The sequence below is a fragment of the Sorex araneus genome, chromosome 6, assembly GCF_027595985.1.
Source record: "Sorex araneus isolate mSorAra2 chromosome 6, mSorAra2.pri, whole genome shotgun sequence".
Taxonomy (NCBI): Eukaryota; Metazoa; Chordata; class Mammalia; order Eulipotyphla; family Soricidae; genus Sorex; species Sorex araneus.
This window is the reverse complement of record NC_073307.1, coordinates 162,919,806-162,938,207: the sequence shown is the minus strand read 5'-3', so window position 1 is coordinate 162,938,207 and position 18,402 is coordinate 162,919,806. Positions and strand designations below refer to the sequence as shown.

The 18,402-nt window shown below is 66.9% G+C and overlaps 1 protein-coding gene across 2 annotated transcripts; it reads left to right on the top strand.

The window, feature by feature from the left end:
- The first annotated feature begins 13,831 nt into the window (after positions 1 to 13,831).
- Positions 13,832 to 18,383, top strand: RCOR2 (REST corepressor 2). 2 transcript variants are annotated; one of them, XM_055141875.1, is made up of 12 exons: positions 13,832 to 14,649; positions 15,351 to 15,407; positions 15,672 to 15,752; positions 15,873 to 15,925; positions 16,016 to 16,177; positions 16,270 to 16,394; positions 16,483 to 16,555; positions 16,634 to 16,849; positions 17,017 to 17,094; positions 17,172 to 17,229; positions 17,364 to 17,608; positions 17,690 to 18,383. In XM_055141875.1, exons 1-12 carry the CDS (start codon positions 14,523 to 14,525, stop codon positions 17,996 to 17,998), a joined length of 1,584 nt encoding a protein of 527 aa, XP_054997850.1. In that variant the 5' UTR covers positions 13,832 to 14,522; the 3' UTR covers positions 17,999 to 18,383. The 2 variants fall into 2 exon arrangements, with proteins under 2 accessions (XP_054997850.1, XP_054997851.1); XM_055141876.1 differs by having other exon boundaries at positions 13,843 to 14,649; positions 16,486 to 16,555; positions 17,690 to 18,381.
- Positions 18,384 to 18,402: the final 19 nt, after the last annotated feature.

Here is an 18,402-nt window from a genome sequence, read left to right as displayed (position 1 = left end):
GAGCACCGCCGGGTGGCCCAGAAAAACAAATAAACAAACGTGCAGGAGGTGAGGGAGGAAGTCCCAAGGACTCTGAGGCGGTGTGTGTTTGTGTGGGTGGCGGAACACGTGGCCTGGAGGGGGCGCGGGATCCTCCAGAACCTACAGGAAGTGAGTGGGGGCCGGGGCTGGTGAGAGTGCAGAGCCAGGTGTAACCCCTGATCATCACCTGGTGTGACCCAAAAAGAGGGAGAGAGAGAGGGAGAGAAAGAGAGAGAGAGAGGGGACGCTCGTGGACTCCTAGGGGCCTAGCTACTGAATCCAGAATAAGGGGAGGGGGTCCGGTCTGGGGAGGGGCGCAGCAGACGCCACCCCCAGAACCAAGGCTGGGGCAGGGCAGCCCAGCCTGACAGCTGGGGAACCCGGGGTCGAGATGCCAGAGGACGTGGCGGGGAAGCTGGAGTGGCTGCAGAGGGCGTGGCCGACGCCGGCCGCAGCCAGGTGAGGAATTCTGATCTGGCCACGTCACGTCCTAGTCATTCCCGGGCCGACGTGGGAATCCTCTGAATGTAGCGCCCCGGGAGCGCTTCACCCCGGAGACTCGCGTTTCCCTGCCGGCTGCGCCCGCCTCCCCTCCCGCCGCCAGACGGGGGCGCTCCGGGCAGGAGGAGGCCGGCCCAGGTGGGAAGCGGGGCCTGGGGACTTGTCCTTTAAAGGAGCAGGCCAGGACTTTCCAGGGAGGAGACCGCATCGGCCGGCCAGCCAAGTAGGAGGCGGTGGCCCAACGGGCTTTGCCAGGCGACAGGGCGGCAGGGTCGGGGGAAACGGGGTTCAGCCCCGCCCCCGCGCTCTCCCCCACCCCGAGTGGGCTTCCCTGGCCTCATGACCCCCCTTGAACTCCACCGTCAGCTGTTTCGGGGAACAGATGCCTGCTACCGACCGCCCCCCCCTCCCGCGCCCCGTTTCTCTGACCACGCCCCCAGGCGGCTGGAATGTGCTGGTGGTGACCTCATCCCGGCCCGAGGCCCGTTTCTAACCCACTGCTGAGCCCTGAGAGCCCCCATGGTGTCTCTCCCCCCACTGCTGGGTCTTGCGGGGGCGTGGGGGGAGGTAGGGGAGGGTCTCCTGGGGTGTAGACGGACTGCAGGGCGCAGGGTCTCATCTGAGAGCAATCACTGAGCTGCACCTACCTGGGTTCCATCCCACATGCTTCCCTGGACATGAACCCCCCAGCAGCAACCCGGCTGGAGCCCCCCAAGCCAAGAAAGAAGATAAAAACCGAAAAAGAAGATAAAAACCGAAAACCAAAATAAAGGTCGCCAAGGGGGGCTGGAGCGATAGTACAGCGGGTAGGGCGTTTGCCTTGCACGCCGCCGAGGCGGGTTCAATCCCCGGCATCCCAAATGGTCCCCTGAGCACCGCCAGGGCTAATTCCTGAGCGCAGAGCCAGGAGTAACCCCTGAGCATCGCTGGGTGTGACCCAAAAAGAAAAAAAAAGAAAAACAGACCGCCAAGCATGGTGCTGTCATCCCCCCTCTTTGGGGTGGGGGGAGAGGGTCTGGAGGAAGGCACTTGGCACCCCGAACCCCAGCCCCACACCCTCTTCCTGCCCAGCCCTGCCCCTCCCCATTCTCCCCCAGCCCGCCCTAGCACTCCCTCTGCTTTCGTCCAGGCTGGGTGGGGGCTGCCCTGGTCATCCACTGGCTCAAGTGCCTGGTTTCCCCAAAAGCATCAGGACACTCCCAGCCCTCCCCTCCCGCCACTGGAACGGGCCTCTTGGGGCCAGACCCCTCCCTCTATCTCTACCCGCCTTCTCCACCCTGGCTCTAATCAAACACTGAGAAACAGTGCCCCCCCCTTCCCCCCCCCCCCCGTCTGTCTGCGCACCTCAGCCACCTGGCTTCTGTTCCCAGGGAAGTTTCTCCCAGTGTTGTTTGTTTGCTTGCACAGGGGGTGCAGCTGGCAGTGCTCCAGGAACCATGTGGTGCCGGGGCTGAAGCCCAGCCCCCGCCAAGCCTGTGCCTGGCCCATTGGGCCATCTCCCCAGCCTTTGTTCAAGGGCTGCAACTTGGTTCTTATCTCTCCAGGCGTCCCCGGCGCATCTGGCCCTGGCTTTGGCCGCCCCCCTTGGAGCACACCCTTTTCCCCAAAACACATCTGCCGTCAGAGCGGGAGTTCAGGCTCTGCCCGGGGAAGGTCAGTCCCTGGCGCAGCACGATCCCCCGAGACCCTCGGGCCCCTAAGCACAGAGCCAGAACTCGCCCCAGCGCACAACTAGGTGTGACCCACACCCCCAAAACAAAATGACAAGGGGTTGGAGAGATAGGACAGAGATAGGCACTTGCCTCACCCGTGGGACACAGGTTCCATCCGTGTCACCATTTATGGTCCGTCCCGCCCAAGCCCCACCAGGAGGAAGCCCTGAGCACGGCCAGTGTTGGCCAAAAACCAGAACCCCAAATAGTTAAATGCACATTGGGTCTTGTGGGACCCCTTAAGCAGGGCTCCCCACCTCCACACCTCACCTCTGCCCCCGCTGTCCCCTGCCCCCTCCTTTTGCCTCAGGCCTGCAGTTCTCCCTCACGGAGCTGGCAGGGCTGCTGTCCCCTGCCCAGGACTGCAGGTTCCTGCGGCGGAGGGGGGCGGGGTGGAGGGCTCATAGTGCTCTCTGTCCCAGTGCTCTGAGGGTCAGTAGCTGGGACACGTGACACTCACCAGACAATCGACGTTCAGGCTGTACTGCAGCGTCCTGGCAGAGATGGGACCTGGGGACCCAGCCAGCCCTCCCTGGGGTGCTCCTGTGCAGGCTGGGGTGCACCTCCCCTGACCCGGGGCCCGGCCTTTGGGACCTGGGCCTGAGCCCAGACCTTTGCTGACTCAGGATGGGATCGGCCTGGAGTTAGGGGGCGCCCAGAGCCAATGGCTGATGTGATGTCCATGTCCTTTTTTGTTTAGGGCCCTGTGTGTGTGTGTGTGTGTGTGTGTGTGTGTGTGTGTGTGTGTGAGCGCACGCATGCTCAGGGCTTACTCTTGGCTCCATCCTCAGCAGTTCTGGGGGAACTCTACGGGGTGCAGGGGACAGGCTGGGGTGCCTGAGTACAGTGGGGAAGGCTCTTGTCCTGCACACACCCAAACCGGGTGCCATCACTAGAAACCCACAGAATTCCTGAACGCGCCAGGAGTGACTCCTGAGTGGGGAGCCAGGAGTAAGCCCTGAGCGCTGCGGGGTGTGCACCCCCAAGACGGCTGGAGCTTTGCACGGAAAGTCTTGAGTTTGATCCCCAGGACCACGTGGTCCCTGAGTAACCTGCCAGGAGTAGTCTGCAAGCATTGGGGAGTGTGGTCCCCCCCCAGAGAAAATTCCTTTGCTCACTGTCACCTTTTGGAACCTCAGGCCCCCCCCTTCACACTAGAGGCCACCTTGTCACTTGATTTGCTGGTGACGGGTCAGAGTCTCAAGGTGTGTGTTGGGGGATGCGGGTGGCCATCAAGCTAGTGGGAAACAGACCAGTTGAGGGGGTCTTGCTGAGGCAAAGGTGGGATGAGGGAGCTGCCACTCAGTTCTGGCTGAGAAGGAAGGCGGAGTCTTTGCTGGGAGGTGAGCCCAGCGCCCCCTGCCCCCTGCCGTATGGGCCCCTGTCCCCCACCCCGGCCACCCAGTGGACCTCCAACTCCCTCTGATGTGACTCCCTCACTCTTGTTTGGACCCTGCCCCTAAAGACTGCCGCATTGTGGGCTGGAGCGGGGAGGGCGTTTGCCTTTCACATGGCCAACCTGGGTTTGATTCCCAGCATCCCACATGGTCCACCAAGCACTGCCAGGAGTAATTCCTGAGTGCAGAGCCTGGAGTCACCCCTGAGCATCGCCGGGTGTGACTCAAAAAGCCAAAAAAAAAGCCACGTTCTGATTCCCTAGGTTAGGACTTAAACATAGAAATTGGGGTGAGGGCGGCTGGAGTGATAGCACAGCGGGTAGGGCGTTTGCCTTACACGCAGCTGACCCGGGTTCGATTCCCAGCATCCCATAAGGCCCCCTGAGCAGCACCAGGGGTAATTCCTGAGTGCAGAGCCAGGAGTAACCCCTGTGCATTGTCAAGTGTGACCCCCAAAAATTAAAAAAATGGGGTGAAGGCATCACTCAACCTATCCCCCCTAGTCCCCTCTTTCCAGCCAAGGTCTTTCTGCCCACCGTCATTCTGCCTCTGCTTCTTGCCTTCTCTCTGCCCCACCACCGGTTTGGGGCCTGAGGCAGACATTACTAATCCCTCCTGGCACCCTCTCTGCTTGAGCCCTCCCTGCAGTCTCCAGGGCATCCACCCACCTCTATCAACTGGTTACGACTTGCAGGGGAGAGGGAGGCATTGGGCGGGGACCGGGGACAAGAAGGACTTGTTGAGTCCCTGACCTCACAGTCCGGACCACAGGTCACCAGCCACCGCCTCATCCATCTGTCTGTCCAACAGTCTGTCTTTCCGGATGCGCGCCAGGGACGGTCTCCTGCAGGCTCTCCGGGCTGCTGTGAAGCTCCTGTCTACAGCGGGCACTGCGGGCCCTGAGCCCCCTCCCCCTGCCAGGAAGAGAACCACACCCTCAGTTCCTTCTCCTGTTTGTCCGTCAGCCAATACGCGGCTCTGAGCGCTCCCCTGCGCCAGGGGCCAGCTGACGGGTGGAGAGTTCCGGATGTCTTGGCAAATGGAGATGCGGGGGAACCCCCGCCTGCCAGATTCCAGCCCAGCCTGCAAAACCCTTTGGCAGGGGCTGGTTTAAGGGACATGGATCCGCTCCCAGGCTGCAGGGAGAGGTGCTCTCCCTGATCCAGACAGGCCAGGGGGCCAGAGAGAGAGTAGAGGAGGTAAAGTGCTTGCCGTGCACACAGCAGACCCGGGTTTGATCCCTGGGCACCCCCTGTGCCACTCCCCGAAGCTGGACAGAGGGATCCCTGAGCACAGGGCCAGGAATAGCCCCTCAGTACCACCAGGTGTGGCACCAACAACAAGGAAGACATGCCAGAAGAAGGCCACAGCCAGTCTCACTTGGAAAACTGCCTTCTGAAGTGGCATTCTTGGAGCAGCGGCAGCCATTCTGTGACCAGGAGGAGTCTGAGCAATGGAGGCCCTGAGGGCCGGGACTTCCACACTCATCTATAGAGATTGTAAAATGTCTGCTTGGCTCAAACCATGGGGACACAGAGATCAAAGTCAGTGCGCCTGTGTCTTCTGGCCTGGCGTTGTTCACAACCTGGCCAGCTCCTGGGTATGTCACCTGCAGAGGGCCCCTGGCCCATCTACTGTCGCTACAGCCCCTCAGGGGTCATTCTTTTTTTTTTTTTCTTTTTGGGTCACACCTGGCGATGCTCAGGGGTTACTCCTGGCTCTTTACTCTGGAATTACTCCTGGCAGTGCTCAGGGGATGCTATGGGATTCTGGGAGTTGAACCCGGGTCAGCCGCGTGCAAGGCAAACGCCCTCCCCACTGTGCTCCAGCCTGCCAGGGGTCATTTTTTTTTTCTTTTTGGGTCACACCCGGCGATGCACAGGGGTTACTCCTTACTCCTGGCTCTGCACTCAGGAATTACCCCTGGTGGTGTTCAGGGGACCATATGGGATGCTGGGATTTGAACCCGGGTCGGCCGCGTGCAAGGCAAACGCCCTACCCGCTGTGCTATCTCTCCAGTCCCCGCCAGGGGTCATTCTTGACGGTGCCCAGAGGACCATATGCCGTGCTGCGGATAGCAGCAGGGTGAGCTGCATGCAGGGCAAGAGCCTCACCCCTGTAACCCATCTCCCCCCGCCCCTGCCCTCTAGATAAGCTATTTTGCACCCTGTGGTGGTCACACACTTCCTTTGCTACACATTTGTTCAACAATAGTTACAGAGCCACCCACTGTCCACTCAGGCTTTGGGGATGGACTACTGTGAGAAAGGAAAGCCAGATCCAGGGAAAGAGGTCAGGGTCGGCCCGTGCCTGGCATGTATGAGGCCCCCAAGTTTACCGTCTCAAATCCCATGGCCTGAGCACCCTCCAAACAGCAAACTGTCAGACGTGAACCTCTGGGTTGAGCACCAATGGGAGTGAACTACCACTGTCACTGTCATCCCATTGCTCATCGATTTGTTCGAGTGGGCACCAGTAACGTCTCTCATTGAGAGACTTATTGTTACTGTTTTGGCATATCCAATACACACGGGTAGCTTGCCAGGCTCTCGAGAGGGGCGGAGGAATCGAACTCGGGTCGGCCGCATGAAAGGCGAACGCCCGACCGCTGTGCTATCGCTCCAGCCCAGGAGTGAACAATATTTAAAAAAAATATTTGGGGGTCTGGGGTGATAGTACAGCGGGTGGGGCGTTTGCCTTGTACGCGGCCGACCATGGTGCAATTCGTAGCATCCCATATGGTTCCTGGAGCACCGCCAGGAGTAATTCCTGAGTGCAGAGCCAGGAGTAAGCCCTGAGCATCACCGGGTGTGACCCAAAAAGCAAAAACAAATAAACAAACAAAACCAACCCATTCCTCCCCTTCCCTCTCTCCTTTTCCTTTCCCTTTCATTCCTCCTCCCCCTCTCCCTCCCCACACCTGGCCACGCTCAGGGCTTACTCCTGGCTCTCAGCTCAGGGATCACAACTGGCGGTGCCGTGGAGGGGTTGGTCCCAGCTGGCTGGAGGCAGGTGCGGTGCGTGTCCCCTGACCTGTCCCTCCAGCCGAGAATGAGTTGCAGGGACGGCCTGCAGGGGGCTCCTGCTGCGTTGGCGAAACCAGCCAGCAGGCAGGAGCAGATTTCCTGCACTGGGGTTCCAGCGAGTGAGGGGGAGGGCGCGATTTCCCTCTCCCTCCCCGTTGCAGGCACCTCCTGGGAGTCCCTGACTCACTCTGGACCTACTGGGTGCCAACTGGGGGTGCACAGGTGAGTAAGAGTCCCTGCAGCTCTTAGCCTCAGGATGGGGGGAGCTGTTGGGAGGCAGGTAGGTGGTCCTTGAGGGTGTGGGCAGTGATGAGAGGGGTGACCGGCAGGTGACAGGGTGTCTCTGAGCGTCATTTGCAACGCAAATAACCCTGTTGCGCCCTCAGGGGCAGGGGTGACCCAGGTAGGGAGTGGCGGGAGAGGCTTCCGTGGGGTGCGGTCTAAGGTCTAAAGGGTTCTGCAGTGCTGAGGTCCCGCGTGGGGGTCCCCTGGGTGCACTGGCAAGTGACAAAAGTCGGGAGCCTGCAGGCCCCAGCAGTAGCAGGGAGCCTGAGAAGGCCCGAGAAGGGCTGCAGGTTCGGGTGACGCTGCCCCGGGGGCTCCTGGGAAACGTTTTTTTCCACCTGGGGCCCTCCCCGCTCGGGCTCAGAGCCGCAGCCAGCACTACCTGGCTGGGCTCCCCGCTCGCTTCCTTTTTGGGGGGTAGGGGGCCAGAGCGGGGGGGGGGGGGGGCCCACACCTGGCGGTGCTCAGGAGCTATTCCTGGCGGTGTTGGGGGACCCTGTGCAGTGCTGAGATGGGGCTGGGGGCAAGGTGACCCCTGTCCTAGCGCCTCGCTCCTGAGCAGTTACGAAGCGCCTGTGGCAAGGTCGGTGTTGGGGGGGGCACCACACAGCACCACAGGGCCCCCCCGGGAGTGTAGGATGAGGCCAGAGCGAAGCAGCTACATGCAGCTGAGGCCCTGGCACGTGACTCTGTCGTGTGGGGGCCACACCCGGCAGTGCTCGGGGGGCCTTTGAGCCTGTGAAGGCAGCTGCCTGCGACCTTGGCAAAAACTGTCCTGTGCCCGGGTGAGCTGGCACCGCAGGGGTGCGAGAGTGGGAGGTGAGGACAGGGCCTGGGGTGCGAAGATGCCCGGTTTAAAAAAAGAAAAGGTGAGCGGGAGGGCAGCCCGGCTGAGGAGCGCGCGGGTGTGGTGGGGGGGGCCGCGCTCAGGAAGCAGGGGCTTAGCACACGCGAGCACCAGGGGCCAAGGAGCCTGTGTCCCTGTGTGCATATGTGTGCATGTGTCTCCCTGTGTGCGCTTGTCTCCCTGTGTCCAGGTGTGTCGTGTGTTTGTGCGTGCATTTGTATCTCCTTGTGTGCGTGTGTTTGTGTGGGCACGTCTCCCTCTGTCTACGTGTGTCATGTGTTTGTGTGGGCACTTATGTCTCCCTATGTGCACGTGTGTCTGTGTGCACGTGTCTCCCTCTATCCACATGTGTCGTGTGTTTGTGTGTGCACTTGTGTCTCCCTATGTGCACGTGTGTCTGTGCGTGTGTGTCTCCTTCTGTCCACGTGTCATGCGTTTGTGTGTGCACATGTGACTCTATGCACACAGAGCGGGGACTGCAGAGCTTAGGAGAGAGGGTGGCCTTGAAGGGGAGGGTCCCTGGAACTGAAGCTGAGAAGGAAGGAGCTAGAAGTGGGGGGTGGGGAGCGGCCTTGGGGGGCTCTTTCCAGCCGGCCTCCGTGCTCTGAAGCAGGAGCGAGACCAGGGTGGGAGCGGGGAGATGCTCAGTGCCAGGCCCAGAGCCCCGAGGGTCCCTGTGAAGGTACCGTCCGAGAGTGGCTGGGCGAGGGGCATGCTGACAGGAGGGCCGGGGGGCCTGGAGGCTGCTCCCCAGGCCGGCCGCAGTGGGGCGCTGACCCGTGCTGCTGGACCAGAAACAGGCCGAAGGGCCGGGAGGTGGCTCAGAGACTGAGCACGGGCTCTGCAGCCAGGAGCCCTGGGTTCTGACTCTGGCACCAGCACGTGGTCCTCTGAGCACTGTGCCAGGAGCAATCTCTAAGCGCTGGGTATGTCCCAAGGATCAAAAAAAAAAAAAAGGGCGAGGAATAAAAAGGGAAAAGGGAAAAAAAGGAAGAGGATAATTAAAAAGGAGAAAGGAAAGGGGCTGGTAAGTTTTTTTTTCTTTTCTTTTGATTTTTGGGTCATACCCGGCGATGCTCAGGGGTTCTTCCTGATTCTACTCAGAAATGACTCCTAGTGGTGCTCAGGGGACCACAGGGGGTGCCAGGGATTGAACCGGGGTCAGCGGTGTGTAAGCAGGGGTTCCCTGCTCTCCCATGGGGCTGGGAGAGTCGGGCCAGCCGGCCTGTGGGTCGGGGGCGCAGAAGCAGAGCCCGTCAGAGAGGGTGAAGGGTATAGACTTCGAAGCACTTTTTTATGGAATTTCTCACCGCAGACCCAGCCTGTGGGCACAGGTAGCAGTTTTGGGCGCAGCTGATTTTATGTGACTCTAAGTATTTTGATTCTAAAACCTGGGCCCGTGGCGGCCTATTATGACAGTTAAGAGAATACTGACATTTGGCTCTTATTTTGGTTTTAGGGCCACACCTGGTGGTGCTCAGGGCTTATTCCTCGAAGGGGCCATAGGGGTCCTGGGGACTGAACTGGGCCCGGCCACAGGCAAGGTGGGCACCCTACCCACTGTACTGTCTCTCCAGCCATTGAATTCAATTAAAAAAAAAAAAAAAGAATCCTGGCAGCTGACCCGGGTTGGATCGACGGCTCTCTATATGGCCCTCTGAGCACCGCCACGAGTGATTCCTGAGCACAGAGCCAGGAGTAACGCCTGAGCATTGCCAGGTGTGACCCAACATAACAAAACAAAACAGGTCTGCTGGTGAGAGACAGGAGGGGCTGGAGGCCGGAAGCTGGAACTCGGGCCAGCTGAGGCAGGAGGTCGCATCAGATGCCCCAGAGGAACGCTGAGCTCTGGAGCACGTGCGGGAGCTTCCAGCCCTTCTGGGGGGCCCAGGAGGGACCCCTGCTTTGGGAGGAGGCGGCACTGAGAAGACCCTGTGGTCATCCTTGGAACCACCTGAGATGGCGGGGCCCGCCGCGGAGGCTGGAGTCACAATTTCCTTTCAGAGGCGGCGGGACCGAGGCTCAGAGAGGCCAAGTCACTGCCCCAAGGCCACACAGGCCGCCAGGACTCTCTGCTCGGCTTGTTCTCGGGCCTCGCTGCCCTTCCTCCCCGGGCTTCAGGCCCGCCCCACGTTGTTCTGAGAGGTTCTGATTGGCTCTGACCCAGGAGCCTGGCTGAGGATTGGATCTGAAGCTGGCGGGCCGGGGAGTCTGGGTCCCAGAGCCGGGTCAGCCGGCGCCGGATGGACTGTCCCCCCCGCCCCCGCCCCCGCGGCCGGGCTGCCGCCGCCAGAGGGCGCCAGGGGGCCCGCAGGTGAGGGCGCGGGCGAACCCCCTGCGGGTCTGCGGCGCGGCTGGGGGCCGGGCACGCCTCCCCGTACGCCGGCTGCGCCTCCCCCTGGTCCCGCGTGCCCGGGGTCTCCCGTGAACCTGCCCTCCACGGGTGCCCTCCCGCATCCCTCGCAGGGGGCCCCGCCCCGCCTCCCGGAGCCCCCACGGTGCCAAACACCGGGTTGTCACCTCCTCCCCTGCCCCCCCCTCCCGGTGGCTGCACAGCCCAGGTGGGACGCGCAGGCCGGGCCTGGGGCTCCCCAGCTGCGCCCAGAGAGGGGGAGGGCGGCGCCCCAGGCCACACAGCCCGCCAGTGGGGCCCCTCCGGGCTGGAGGGAGGAATGGAATTCCTGTCTGGGCAGGAGTGAGGGGGTGGCTCCCCCAGGGCGCTCCCCGAGTTCCTCAGCTGCCTTTCCCCCAGGCCGCCGTGGGGTGGGGGGGGACACATCCCCTCCCAGCCCCGCCGCCCTGCCAGGCTCCCCAGGTTTCTGCCGGCTTCCCTCTCCTCTCCGGGCGGCGGCTGCCCAGGGCCTGGCTGGGGTCCCAAGCACCACACGGCAGAGGCCAGCCCCCCTTGGGCCAGCGCTGGGGACAGTCCCCGCCTGTCCAGCAGGGCTGCGGGGGTCAGGATTGGCTGGAGCTGCCCCCGCCTTTGGGAGGAGGGAGGCAGGGAGGCTGCGGTGGCTCCCTGGGCTCAAGGTCACCCCCGTTCCTTCCCAGCATCCCGGCTCAACCTTTGTCCCTTCGCCTCACCTTGGCGAGGGCCAGAGCCCAGAGCTGAGGTCAGAGGAGGCCTGGGAAGAGGAAGGCTCAGGGGGGGCTCCCGGCCTCCCGCCCCAGCTGACCACCCCTGCCCGGTGGTGCAGCCACCTGGAACCCCGCGGGGGCCCCCCAGGGGCCTGTCCCTGCCCCCGCAGCGCAGCGGGGACCCAGACAACTAAACTATCCACAGAAACCCCTGACCTGGGTCCCCAGCCTTGGGGGCTGGGAGACTGCGGGGAAGGGGTGCTGGGTGGGGGGTGGTGGGGGTGTGTCTGGCTTCCCAGGGGAGCTCTGGGGGAGGGAGCCCGCCCCCGCCTGACTCTGGGGGGCCGCCTCAGTTTCCTCCCGCAGAGGAGCAGGCCCAGGGAGCAGGCACAGGCTCCCCGAAGCCGCCCGCAGCCTGGCCCGCAGCCCTCGGAAGGCGCTGGCAGAGGCCCCGTGCCAGGCGGGTGGGAGGATGGGGGCAGGGCAGGCCAGAGTCCAGCGGCCCTCACAGCCCCGCGCCCAGGGAAGCGGGACCCCAGCTCTCAGGCCCTGCTGCCCAGCTCCGCCGGCCCCTAGGGCTGGGGGGAGTCGTGCGGCCCCTCCCAGCCTGCCTCTGCCCGGCTCCCCTCCCACACCCCTTGTTCCTGGCCACGTGGCACCTTGGCACCTCGGCCTGGGGGAGGTGGATTCCTGACCTGGGGGGCTGGGGAGCCGGGTGGGGGGGGGAAGTGGGGTGGGATTTGGCTCGGGCAGAGACCCACCCGAGGTGCTGCACCCCACCCTAGAGTCCCAGGGCGGCAGGGAAGGGGCGCTGTCTCTTTAAGAGCCTTCAGGCTGCTGGGAGCAGATGGCCAGGCCGGCCGGGGCCCCTTGTCCTTTGTGTGGCTTTGCACAAAAGAGGGGGCCAGCTGGGGAGGGGGCTGCTGCAGCAGGTGGGAGGGTGGGGCCTTGCCCCTCCCCCTGCCAACCAGTGCCCTGCACACCCCCTGGAGAGGGGGGGGTCTCTGCCTTGGAACCCATCTCCTCTCTGGGCGCGGTGGCCCCCCGCAGCCGCCCCCACTCTTAGGAGACCCCTCCCAGGTCCCATCTCCTAGGCTGCAGCCTCACCGCATGGGGCCTCGTGGCCCGGTGCACGGCCCCCCCCCAACTCCGAGGGATGGCGCTGCCCTCCCCGCCCCCACCCCCACAGCGGAATCTTCCTCTGGCCCTGAGCTGGGGCTCCAGGGAGCTGGGGGAGCAGAATTAGGTTCCTGGAGGGGGAGGGGGCGGAGGAGGGCGCCGGGGCCACCTGGGGCGGCGGGCGGAGGAGGCCGGCGGGCGCCCGCGGGTCGGGCGGGAGGCGAGAGGTGCAGGCGCTGCACCGGCCCCCCCCCCGCCCCCCCGCGGCCCGGCCCGGGGCGGGGTGCCGTGTGGACAAGATGGCAGTCTTCGCCACGGGGTGCAGCGTGCGGCCGGGGCGGCCTGCCAGGCAGGAGGGGACCGCGGAGGTGCTGGCGTGGGGGTGGCAGCGAGCCACGCCGGCCGCTGAGGCCCTTTTCATGCCGCCCTCGCGCACCCCACCCCCTGAGCTCAGGCCTGCCCCGGGCCAGTCACTCTCCATCTTTGTCCAGGCTCCCCACCCCTGGGGCCGGCGCCCAGTCCATCATTTCAGAGCAGGGCAAAGGCCCCGGAGGCGCTCCGGCCCGAGGTGTGGCCGGCAACGTGGCCACGGGCTGGGTGGCCCAAGGGCACCGCCCGCCTGCCGAGTGGGTCGTGCCGGTCGTCGCCCCGGGCCGCCCGCAGGAGCCCCCCAGGAGGCCGGGCGGCCCCGGGCCCGGGTCGTGGCCCGACCGCAGGACCGCGGGCGGCTGGCCGCAGGCGGCGGGTGGGGGCGGGGATCCCTGGCCGGGCCCAGGGCTGCTTCTAAATTTAGGGATCTGATTACAGAGTGGCCGAGGCCGGGAAGGGAGAGGTGGGCGCTGCAGCCCCGGCTCCGTCTGGGCACCGCGCGGCGGCCCGGCCCAAGGTGTGTCTGGGAGCCCTGGGCCCGCGGTGGGGGGCGGCGGGCGGGGGCTTCGGGCCGGCGGCGCCGCAGCACGTGGCCCGGACCCCGCACGGGCGCAGCCCGAAGGCCCCGAGCCGCAGGCGCCGTGCGCGCCGGTTCTTTGTGCGCCTGGCAGGGTGGCTGGGTCTGGCTCGGGAGTCTCTGCCCACCCCCTCCCCCATCTCCGTCTGTGCGCTCTCCCCCTTCCCTGTCTGTCACTCTGCCCGTGCTTGTCCTGGGGGAGGGGGGATGCTGCGCCCAGCTGGGGTGACAGAGAACCCAGTGGGTGTGTGTGTGTGGGGGGGAGCCCTGTTCCTCCCGCTCCCCATCCCTCAGCCCCTTAGGCCACGACTGAGGGGTGCGCACCGCAGCAGCGCACGGGGACCGGAGTGACCCCCCGGGGACCCACAGATGCCCCCGAAGCCCGGCTTTGGCCCGGTGGCTCTCGAGGCCAGTCATCCCTCGCCTGTCCGGCCTCCCTATCCGTTCTGGCCCCCAAGGGCGCCTGCAGGGAGGGGGGTCCCCCCTGCGGAAGGGGGGGGCGGGGAGTTCCTTGGCAGGAAGGGGAATGGAAGGAAAAGCCGGGCTCCACCCGGGCGGGCAGGCGGGCGGCCTCGGGGCCCAGGGGGCAGGCGTCGGTAACCCGAGCCCACGGGCGCGTGGGGGGCCGGTGGGCACGTGGGTGGGGTCGACCCCCGGGCTCGCCGGGGCTGTGCGGCGGGGTCTCCCCTAGGGGCAGGTCGGGGCGCCCCGGGGGGGGGTCCGGAGCGCGTCGCGGCGCAGCCCGGCCCTGACCCCACCCCCTGGAGGTCTAGCCCCGGCCCCAGGCCCCGCCCCCCGGGCCCTCCCTCCCACCCCAGGGCCAGATGTTCAGCTGGCGGAGGCATCGGCTGGGGGAGGGGTGCTGAGGCCGCAGCCGGCACTACTTCCCTGCCAGCAGCTTCATTGTGTGCGCGAGGAGCGAGCGGCGGCGGCGGCGGCAGCCCGAGCGCGGGGACCGCGAGCGCGCCGGGGCGGGTGCGGGGCGGCGTCCGCGGCTGCGCTCCGCCCGCCTCCCGGCAACTCTGCCCCAGCGCCGCGCGCCGTGCGCGCCGTCCCGCCGCCGCCTCCGCCAACGCCGGCGGCTGCCGTCGCGAGCCGGGGTCCGCTCGGGACACGGGGGGGTGGTCCCCTCCCGGCGGCTGGGACGTCCCGGGGCCGCCGAGGGGCGCCGGGGGTGGGGGCGCCCAGGGCCCCCCGCAGCTCGCGCCCCTGGCACTGCGCGTGGGCAGGAGGGGGGCGGTGGGGCTCGTGGGGGCGCCCCGAGGGCAGGGCTCCCCGACCGGTGCGGGGCAGCCCCTACCCGCTGGACGCCCCGAGCCAGCGCGCCCCAGTCGCCCCCGGAGCTGGCGCGCAGCCCCCCCCCGCGAACCCCACTTCTGCACAAACTTTTCTGACGCCCTCGCCCGCGGGGGGCGCGGGCGGCGCGGGGCGCGCCCCCCCACGCCCCGCCGGCCCCCGGCCACGCTGACCTCCCGCCGCTCGTAGCCTCAGTGGCGACCTCTCCAGGCCGGGCCGGGCGCGGCGCTCGAGGCTCCCGCGGCCGCCGCTGCCCGAAGGCTCCCGCGGCCCCCGGGGCCGCCGGCCGCGGCGATGCCCTCGGTGATGGAGAAGCCGAGCGCGGGCTCCGGGATCCTGTCCCGCAGCCGGGCCAAGACGGCGCCCAACGGCGGGCAGCCGCACTCGGAGGATGACAGCAGCGAGGAGGAGCACTCGCACGGTGAGCGCGGCCGCCGGGGGTGCGGGCGCACCGGCGGGGCGGGGGGCGCCGGGCGGGTGGGCGAGAGTTGCCGGCCTGGGCGTCTGCGCCCGCCGCCGTGGAGCCCTTGTTGGCTGCTCCCACGAACCGGGGGCTGCGGGCTCCGCGAATCGGGAGGCTGCCGAGGACGGGGTGCGACCTGTCCCCGTCCCGCCGCCAGAGCCGGCTGGGGGGGGGGACTCGGGCGAGCCTCCCTGCCGCTTTGGGCGCCCTCCCTCCCCACAGACCGTGGCACCTTGCAGGGGACCGAGTCAGAGGCGGCCCGGGGAGCTGCAAAGATTCCTCCACCCCGAGCTGCCCGGCTCACGTGGTGGGGTTAGCTTTCAATTCCTGCAGGGCACGAGTCCAGGTCTGGGGGCCGCCCTCCCACCCCGCACCCCAGACCCTTAGCCAGAACAAAGGGCTTTGCCTGAACGGGGCTCTGCCACCGGCCCCCCGGCCTGCCCCCCACCCCCTCCCGGACCATGACTAGGCAGAGGGGCTGCCCTTCCAGTTCCTTCTGGGGCTACGCTAACTGTCTGGGAAGAGCAGGGCGAGCGTCTCTGGAAGGTGGGGCCCTGGGTGGTCAGGAAGGAGCGCTGCAGGCCAGCCGCCTCCCCCGCCACATCCTCCCGGCCTCCCTCCTTCCCTGGGGCCCTCACTGCCTCCCCCTGGCCCCGCAGACAGCATGATCCGCGTTGGAACCAATTACCAGGCCGTAATTCCGGAGTGCAAGCCCGGTGAGTGGCAGGACGGCTGCAGAGGGCGGGGCGTGGAGACCCAGGGCTTGGCCTTGAGCCCCACCTGGGGGAGCCCTTGGCCGGCGCCCACTGGCAGGACCAGCGGGGGTGGGTGGCCCCGTGGCACGGGGAGTTTTCCTGCCCTGCCTTCCTGTCTGGGTCTCTGCCCCTCCGCCCTCCTGGGCCTCATCTCGGTGAGGCCGCGGGGGCCGGGCCCTGGCCACTGAGCTGGCCTGAGCGCCTCCCTGGCCCCGCCGCTTGCAGAGAGCCCAGCGCGTTACAGCAACAAGGAGCTGAAGGGGATGCTGGTGTGGTCACCCAACCACTGCGTGTCGGACGCCAAGCGTGAGTGGGTGGGACCCAGGGGCCACCCCCTGTCGGGGCAGGCGGGCTGGGTGGCACTGCGGGTGCCGAGCCCGCCCCCTCCTTTCCTGGGCCCTCCTGACACCGCCCTTGTCCCTGCAGTGGACAAGTACATTGCCATGGCCAAGGAGAAGCATGGCTACAACATCGAGCAGGTGGGCCTGGCCGCAGCCCCTGCAGCAGGGCAGGGGGTTGGGGGGGGGTCCTGGCCGGCGGGGCCTGACGTGGCGCCTCTCATGGGCCAGGCTCTGGGCATGCTCCTGTGGCACAAACACGACGTGGAGAAGTCCCTGGCAGACCTGGCCAACTTCACCCCGTTCCCCGACGAGTGGACGGTGGAGGACAAGGTGCTGTTCGAGCAGGCCTTCGGCTTTCACGGCAAGTGCTTCCAGCGCATCCAGCAGATGGTAATGCCCCGCCCCACCCGCCCCGCCCCTGCCTGCCCGCCTGCCCCAAGGGGGCCTCGGGTGGGCCCCAGCTTCTGGCATCGCCCCTCCAGCTGCCCGACAAGCTGATCCCCAGCCTGGTGAAGTATTACTACTCCTGGAAGAAAACCCGCAGCCGCACCAGCGTGATGGACCGGCAGGCACGGCGGCTGGGGGGCCGCAAGGACAAGGAGGACAGGTGGGCCCCGCGAGATGTGGGGGCTGGGGGGCAGGCGGCGCTCCCGGGCAGCCCCTGCCTCACGCCTGCCACCCCCCACCCCCGGCAGCAGCGATGAGCTGGAAGAGGGACGGGGCACCGTGAGTGAGGGCGAGCCGGACGCTGGGGACCCCAAGAGAGAGGTGAGACGACACCCCCCCACCCTCCGCCTCCCACTCTCTCCCTGGGCTCTGGCCCACTCCCCTCTCCTTCCCCGGCAGCCCCTGCCTTCTCGGCCCCTGAACGCCCGCCCGGGCCCCGGGAAGAAGGAGGCGCAGGGCTCTCAGTACCGCCACCACCCCCTGCGGACGAGGCGGCGCCCCCCCAAGGGCATGTACCTGAGCCCCGAGGGCCTCACGGCTGTGTCCGGAAGCCCCGACCTCGCCAACCTCACGCTCCGCGGCCTTGACTCGCAGCTCATCTCCCTCAAACGCCAGGTGGGGAGCGTGGTGTCCTTTCCCGACCCCGGAGGAGCACTGGGCAGTGGAAGGCGGGAACCGGGGTCCCCACGGGGGGCTGGGGAGGGAGGAAGGTGCAGTGGGGAGGAGGCGGGACCCTGAGCCCTGCTGGGAGGCTGAGGGGCCCTTTGCCGCCCACCCTCCAGGTGCAGAGCATGAAGCAGACCAACAGCAGCCTGCGCCAGGCCCTGGAGGGCGGCATCGACCCGCTGCGGCCCCCCGAGGTGAGGCTGCCTGCCGGGCGTGGGGGGGCTCAGGAGGGGGTCTCTGGGGTCTCTAAGGCAGTCTCTGGGCTCTCCAGGCCAACACCAAGTTCAACTCCCGCTGGACCACAGACGAGCAGCTTCTGGCTGTCCAAGGTGGGTCCTGCAGGGGGGCTCGGAGAGGCCCGAGCGGCTCATATGCTGGAGCGGCTCATATGCTGCTGGGCAGCCGCAGCGGGGTCCGAGTCGGAGGCCGAGGGTGCGCGCGCTCACGCCCCGGCTTCTCGCAGCCATCCGGAGGTACGGCAAGGACTTCGGCGCCATTGCCGAGGTGATCGGGAACAAGACGCTGACCCAGGTGAAGACCTTCTTTGTGAGCTACCGGCGCCGCTTCAACCTGGAGGAGGTGCTGCAGGAGTGGGAAGCCGAGCAGGACGGCGCCCCCACAGCCTCCGCCGCCGCCGCGCCAGCCCCCCGGGAGGAGGCCCGGGGAGGGGCCCCGGCGCCCACCCCGGCCCTGGAGGACGACGACGAGGTGAGGCCAAGGGGCCCCCGGCCACCCCTCAAGCGGGCCCGGAGGTGCGGGGCCCGGACCCTCACCGCTCCTCTCCCCCAGGTGCAGATCACGGCCGTGTCCACGTCCGCGCCGCGCTCCGGGCCCCCTGCGCCCCCGCCCCCGCCTGCCTCCCTGTCCCAGCCGCCCCCGCTGCTGAGGCCGCCGCTGCCCACGGCCCCCACTCTGCTCCGCCAGCCACCCCCGCTGCAGCAGGGCCGCTTCCTCCAGCCCCGGCTGGCCCCCAACCAGCCCCCGCCGCCCCTCATCCGCCCTGCCCTGGCCGCCACCCGCCACGGCGCCCGGCCGGGCCCCCAGCCGCCCCCCACATTGATCGGCGCGCCCCTGGAGCCCCCCGCACCCTCACTCTGAGCCAGGAGGCTCCCGCCCTGTGCTGCCATGCGGCATGCCTGCTTCCGGAAGGAGGGGGCGGTCCAGGCCTCGCCAAGACCCGGGGCGCCGTGGGCACCGCCCGGACCCGCGGGTCACCAGCGTTCCTGGAGGCTGAGCCGGGCGCCTGCTTCCTGGCTGGGACCGGGGGCCAGAGCGTAGCTTGGGGCCGGGAGAGGACAGTGTGGGTGCTGACTCTGTCCCTTCTTTTAGCAATAAGTGGGGTGTGGTGGGGAGGAGGGTCTTGAGGGGGGCAGTGGGGGCGCCCCTGGGAAGGGGCCCGCCCTGCTGCCACCCAGGAGCCGGCAGGAGGCTGGGGCACACGTAGACGGGGTTTATTTTTCAATGTTTTTAAAAAATAAATAAAAAACCTTCTGCCACGGTGT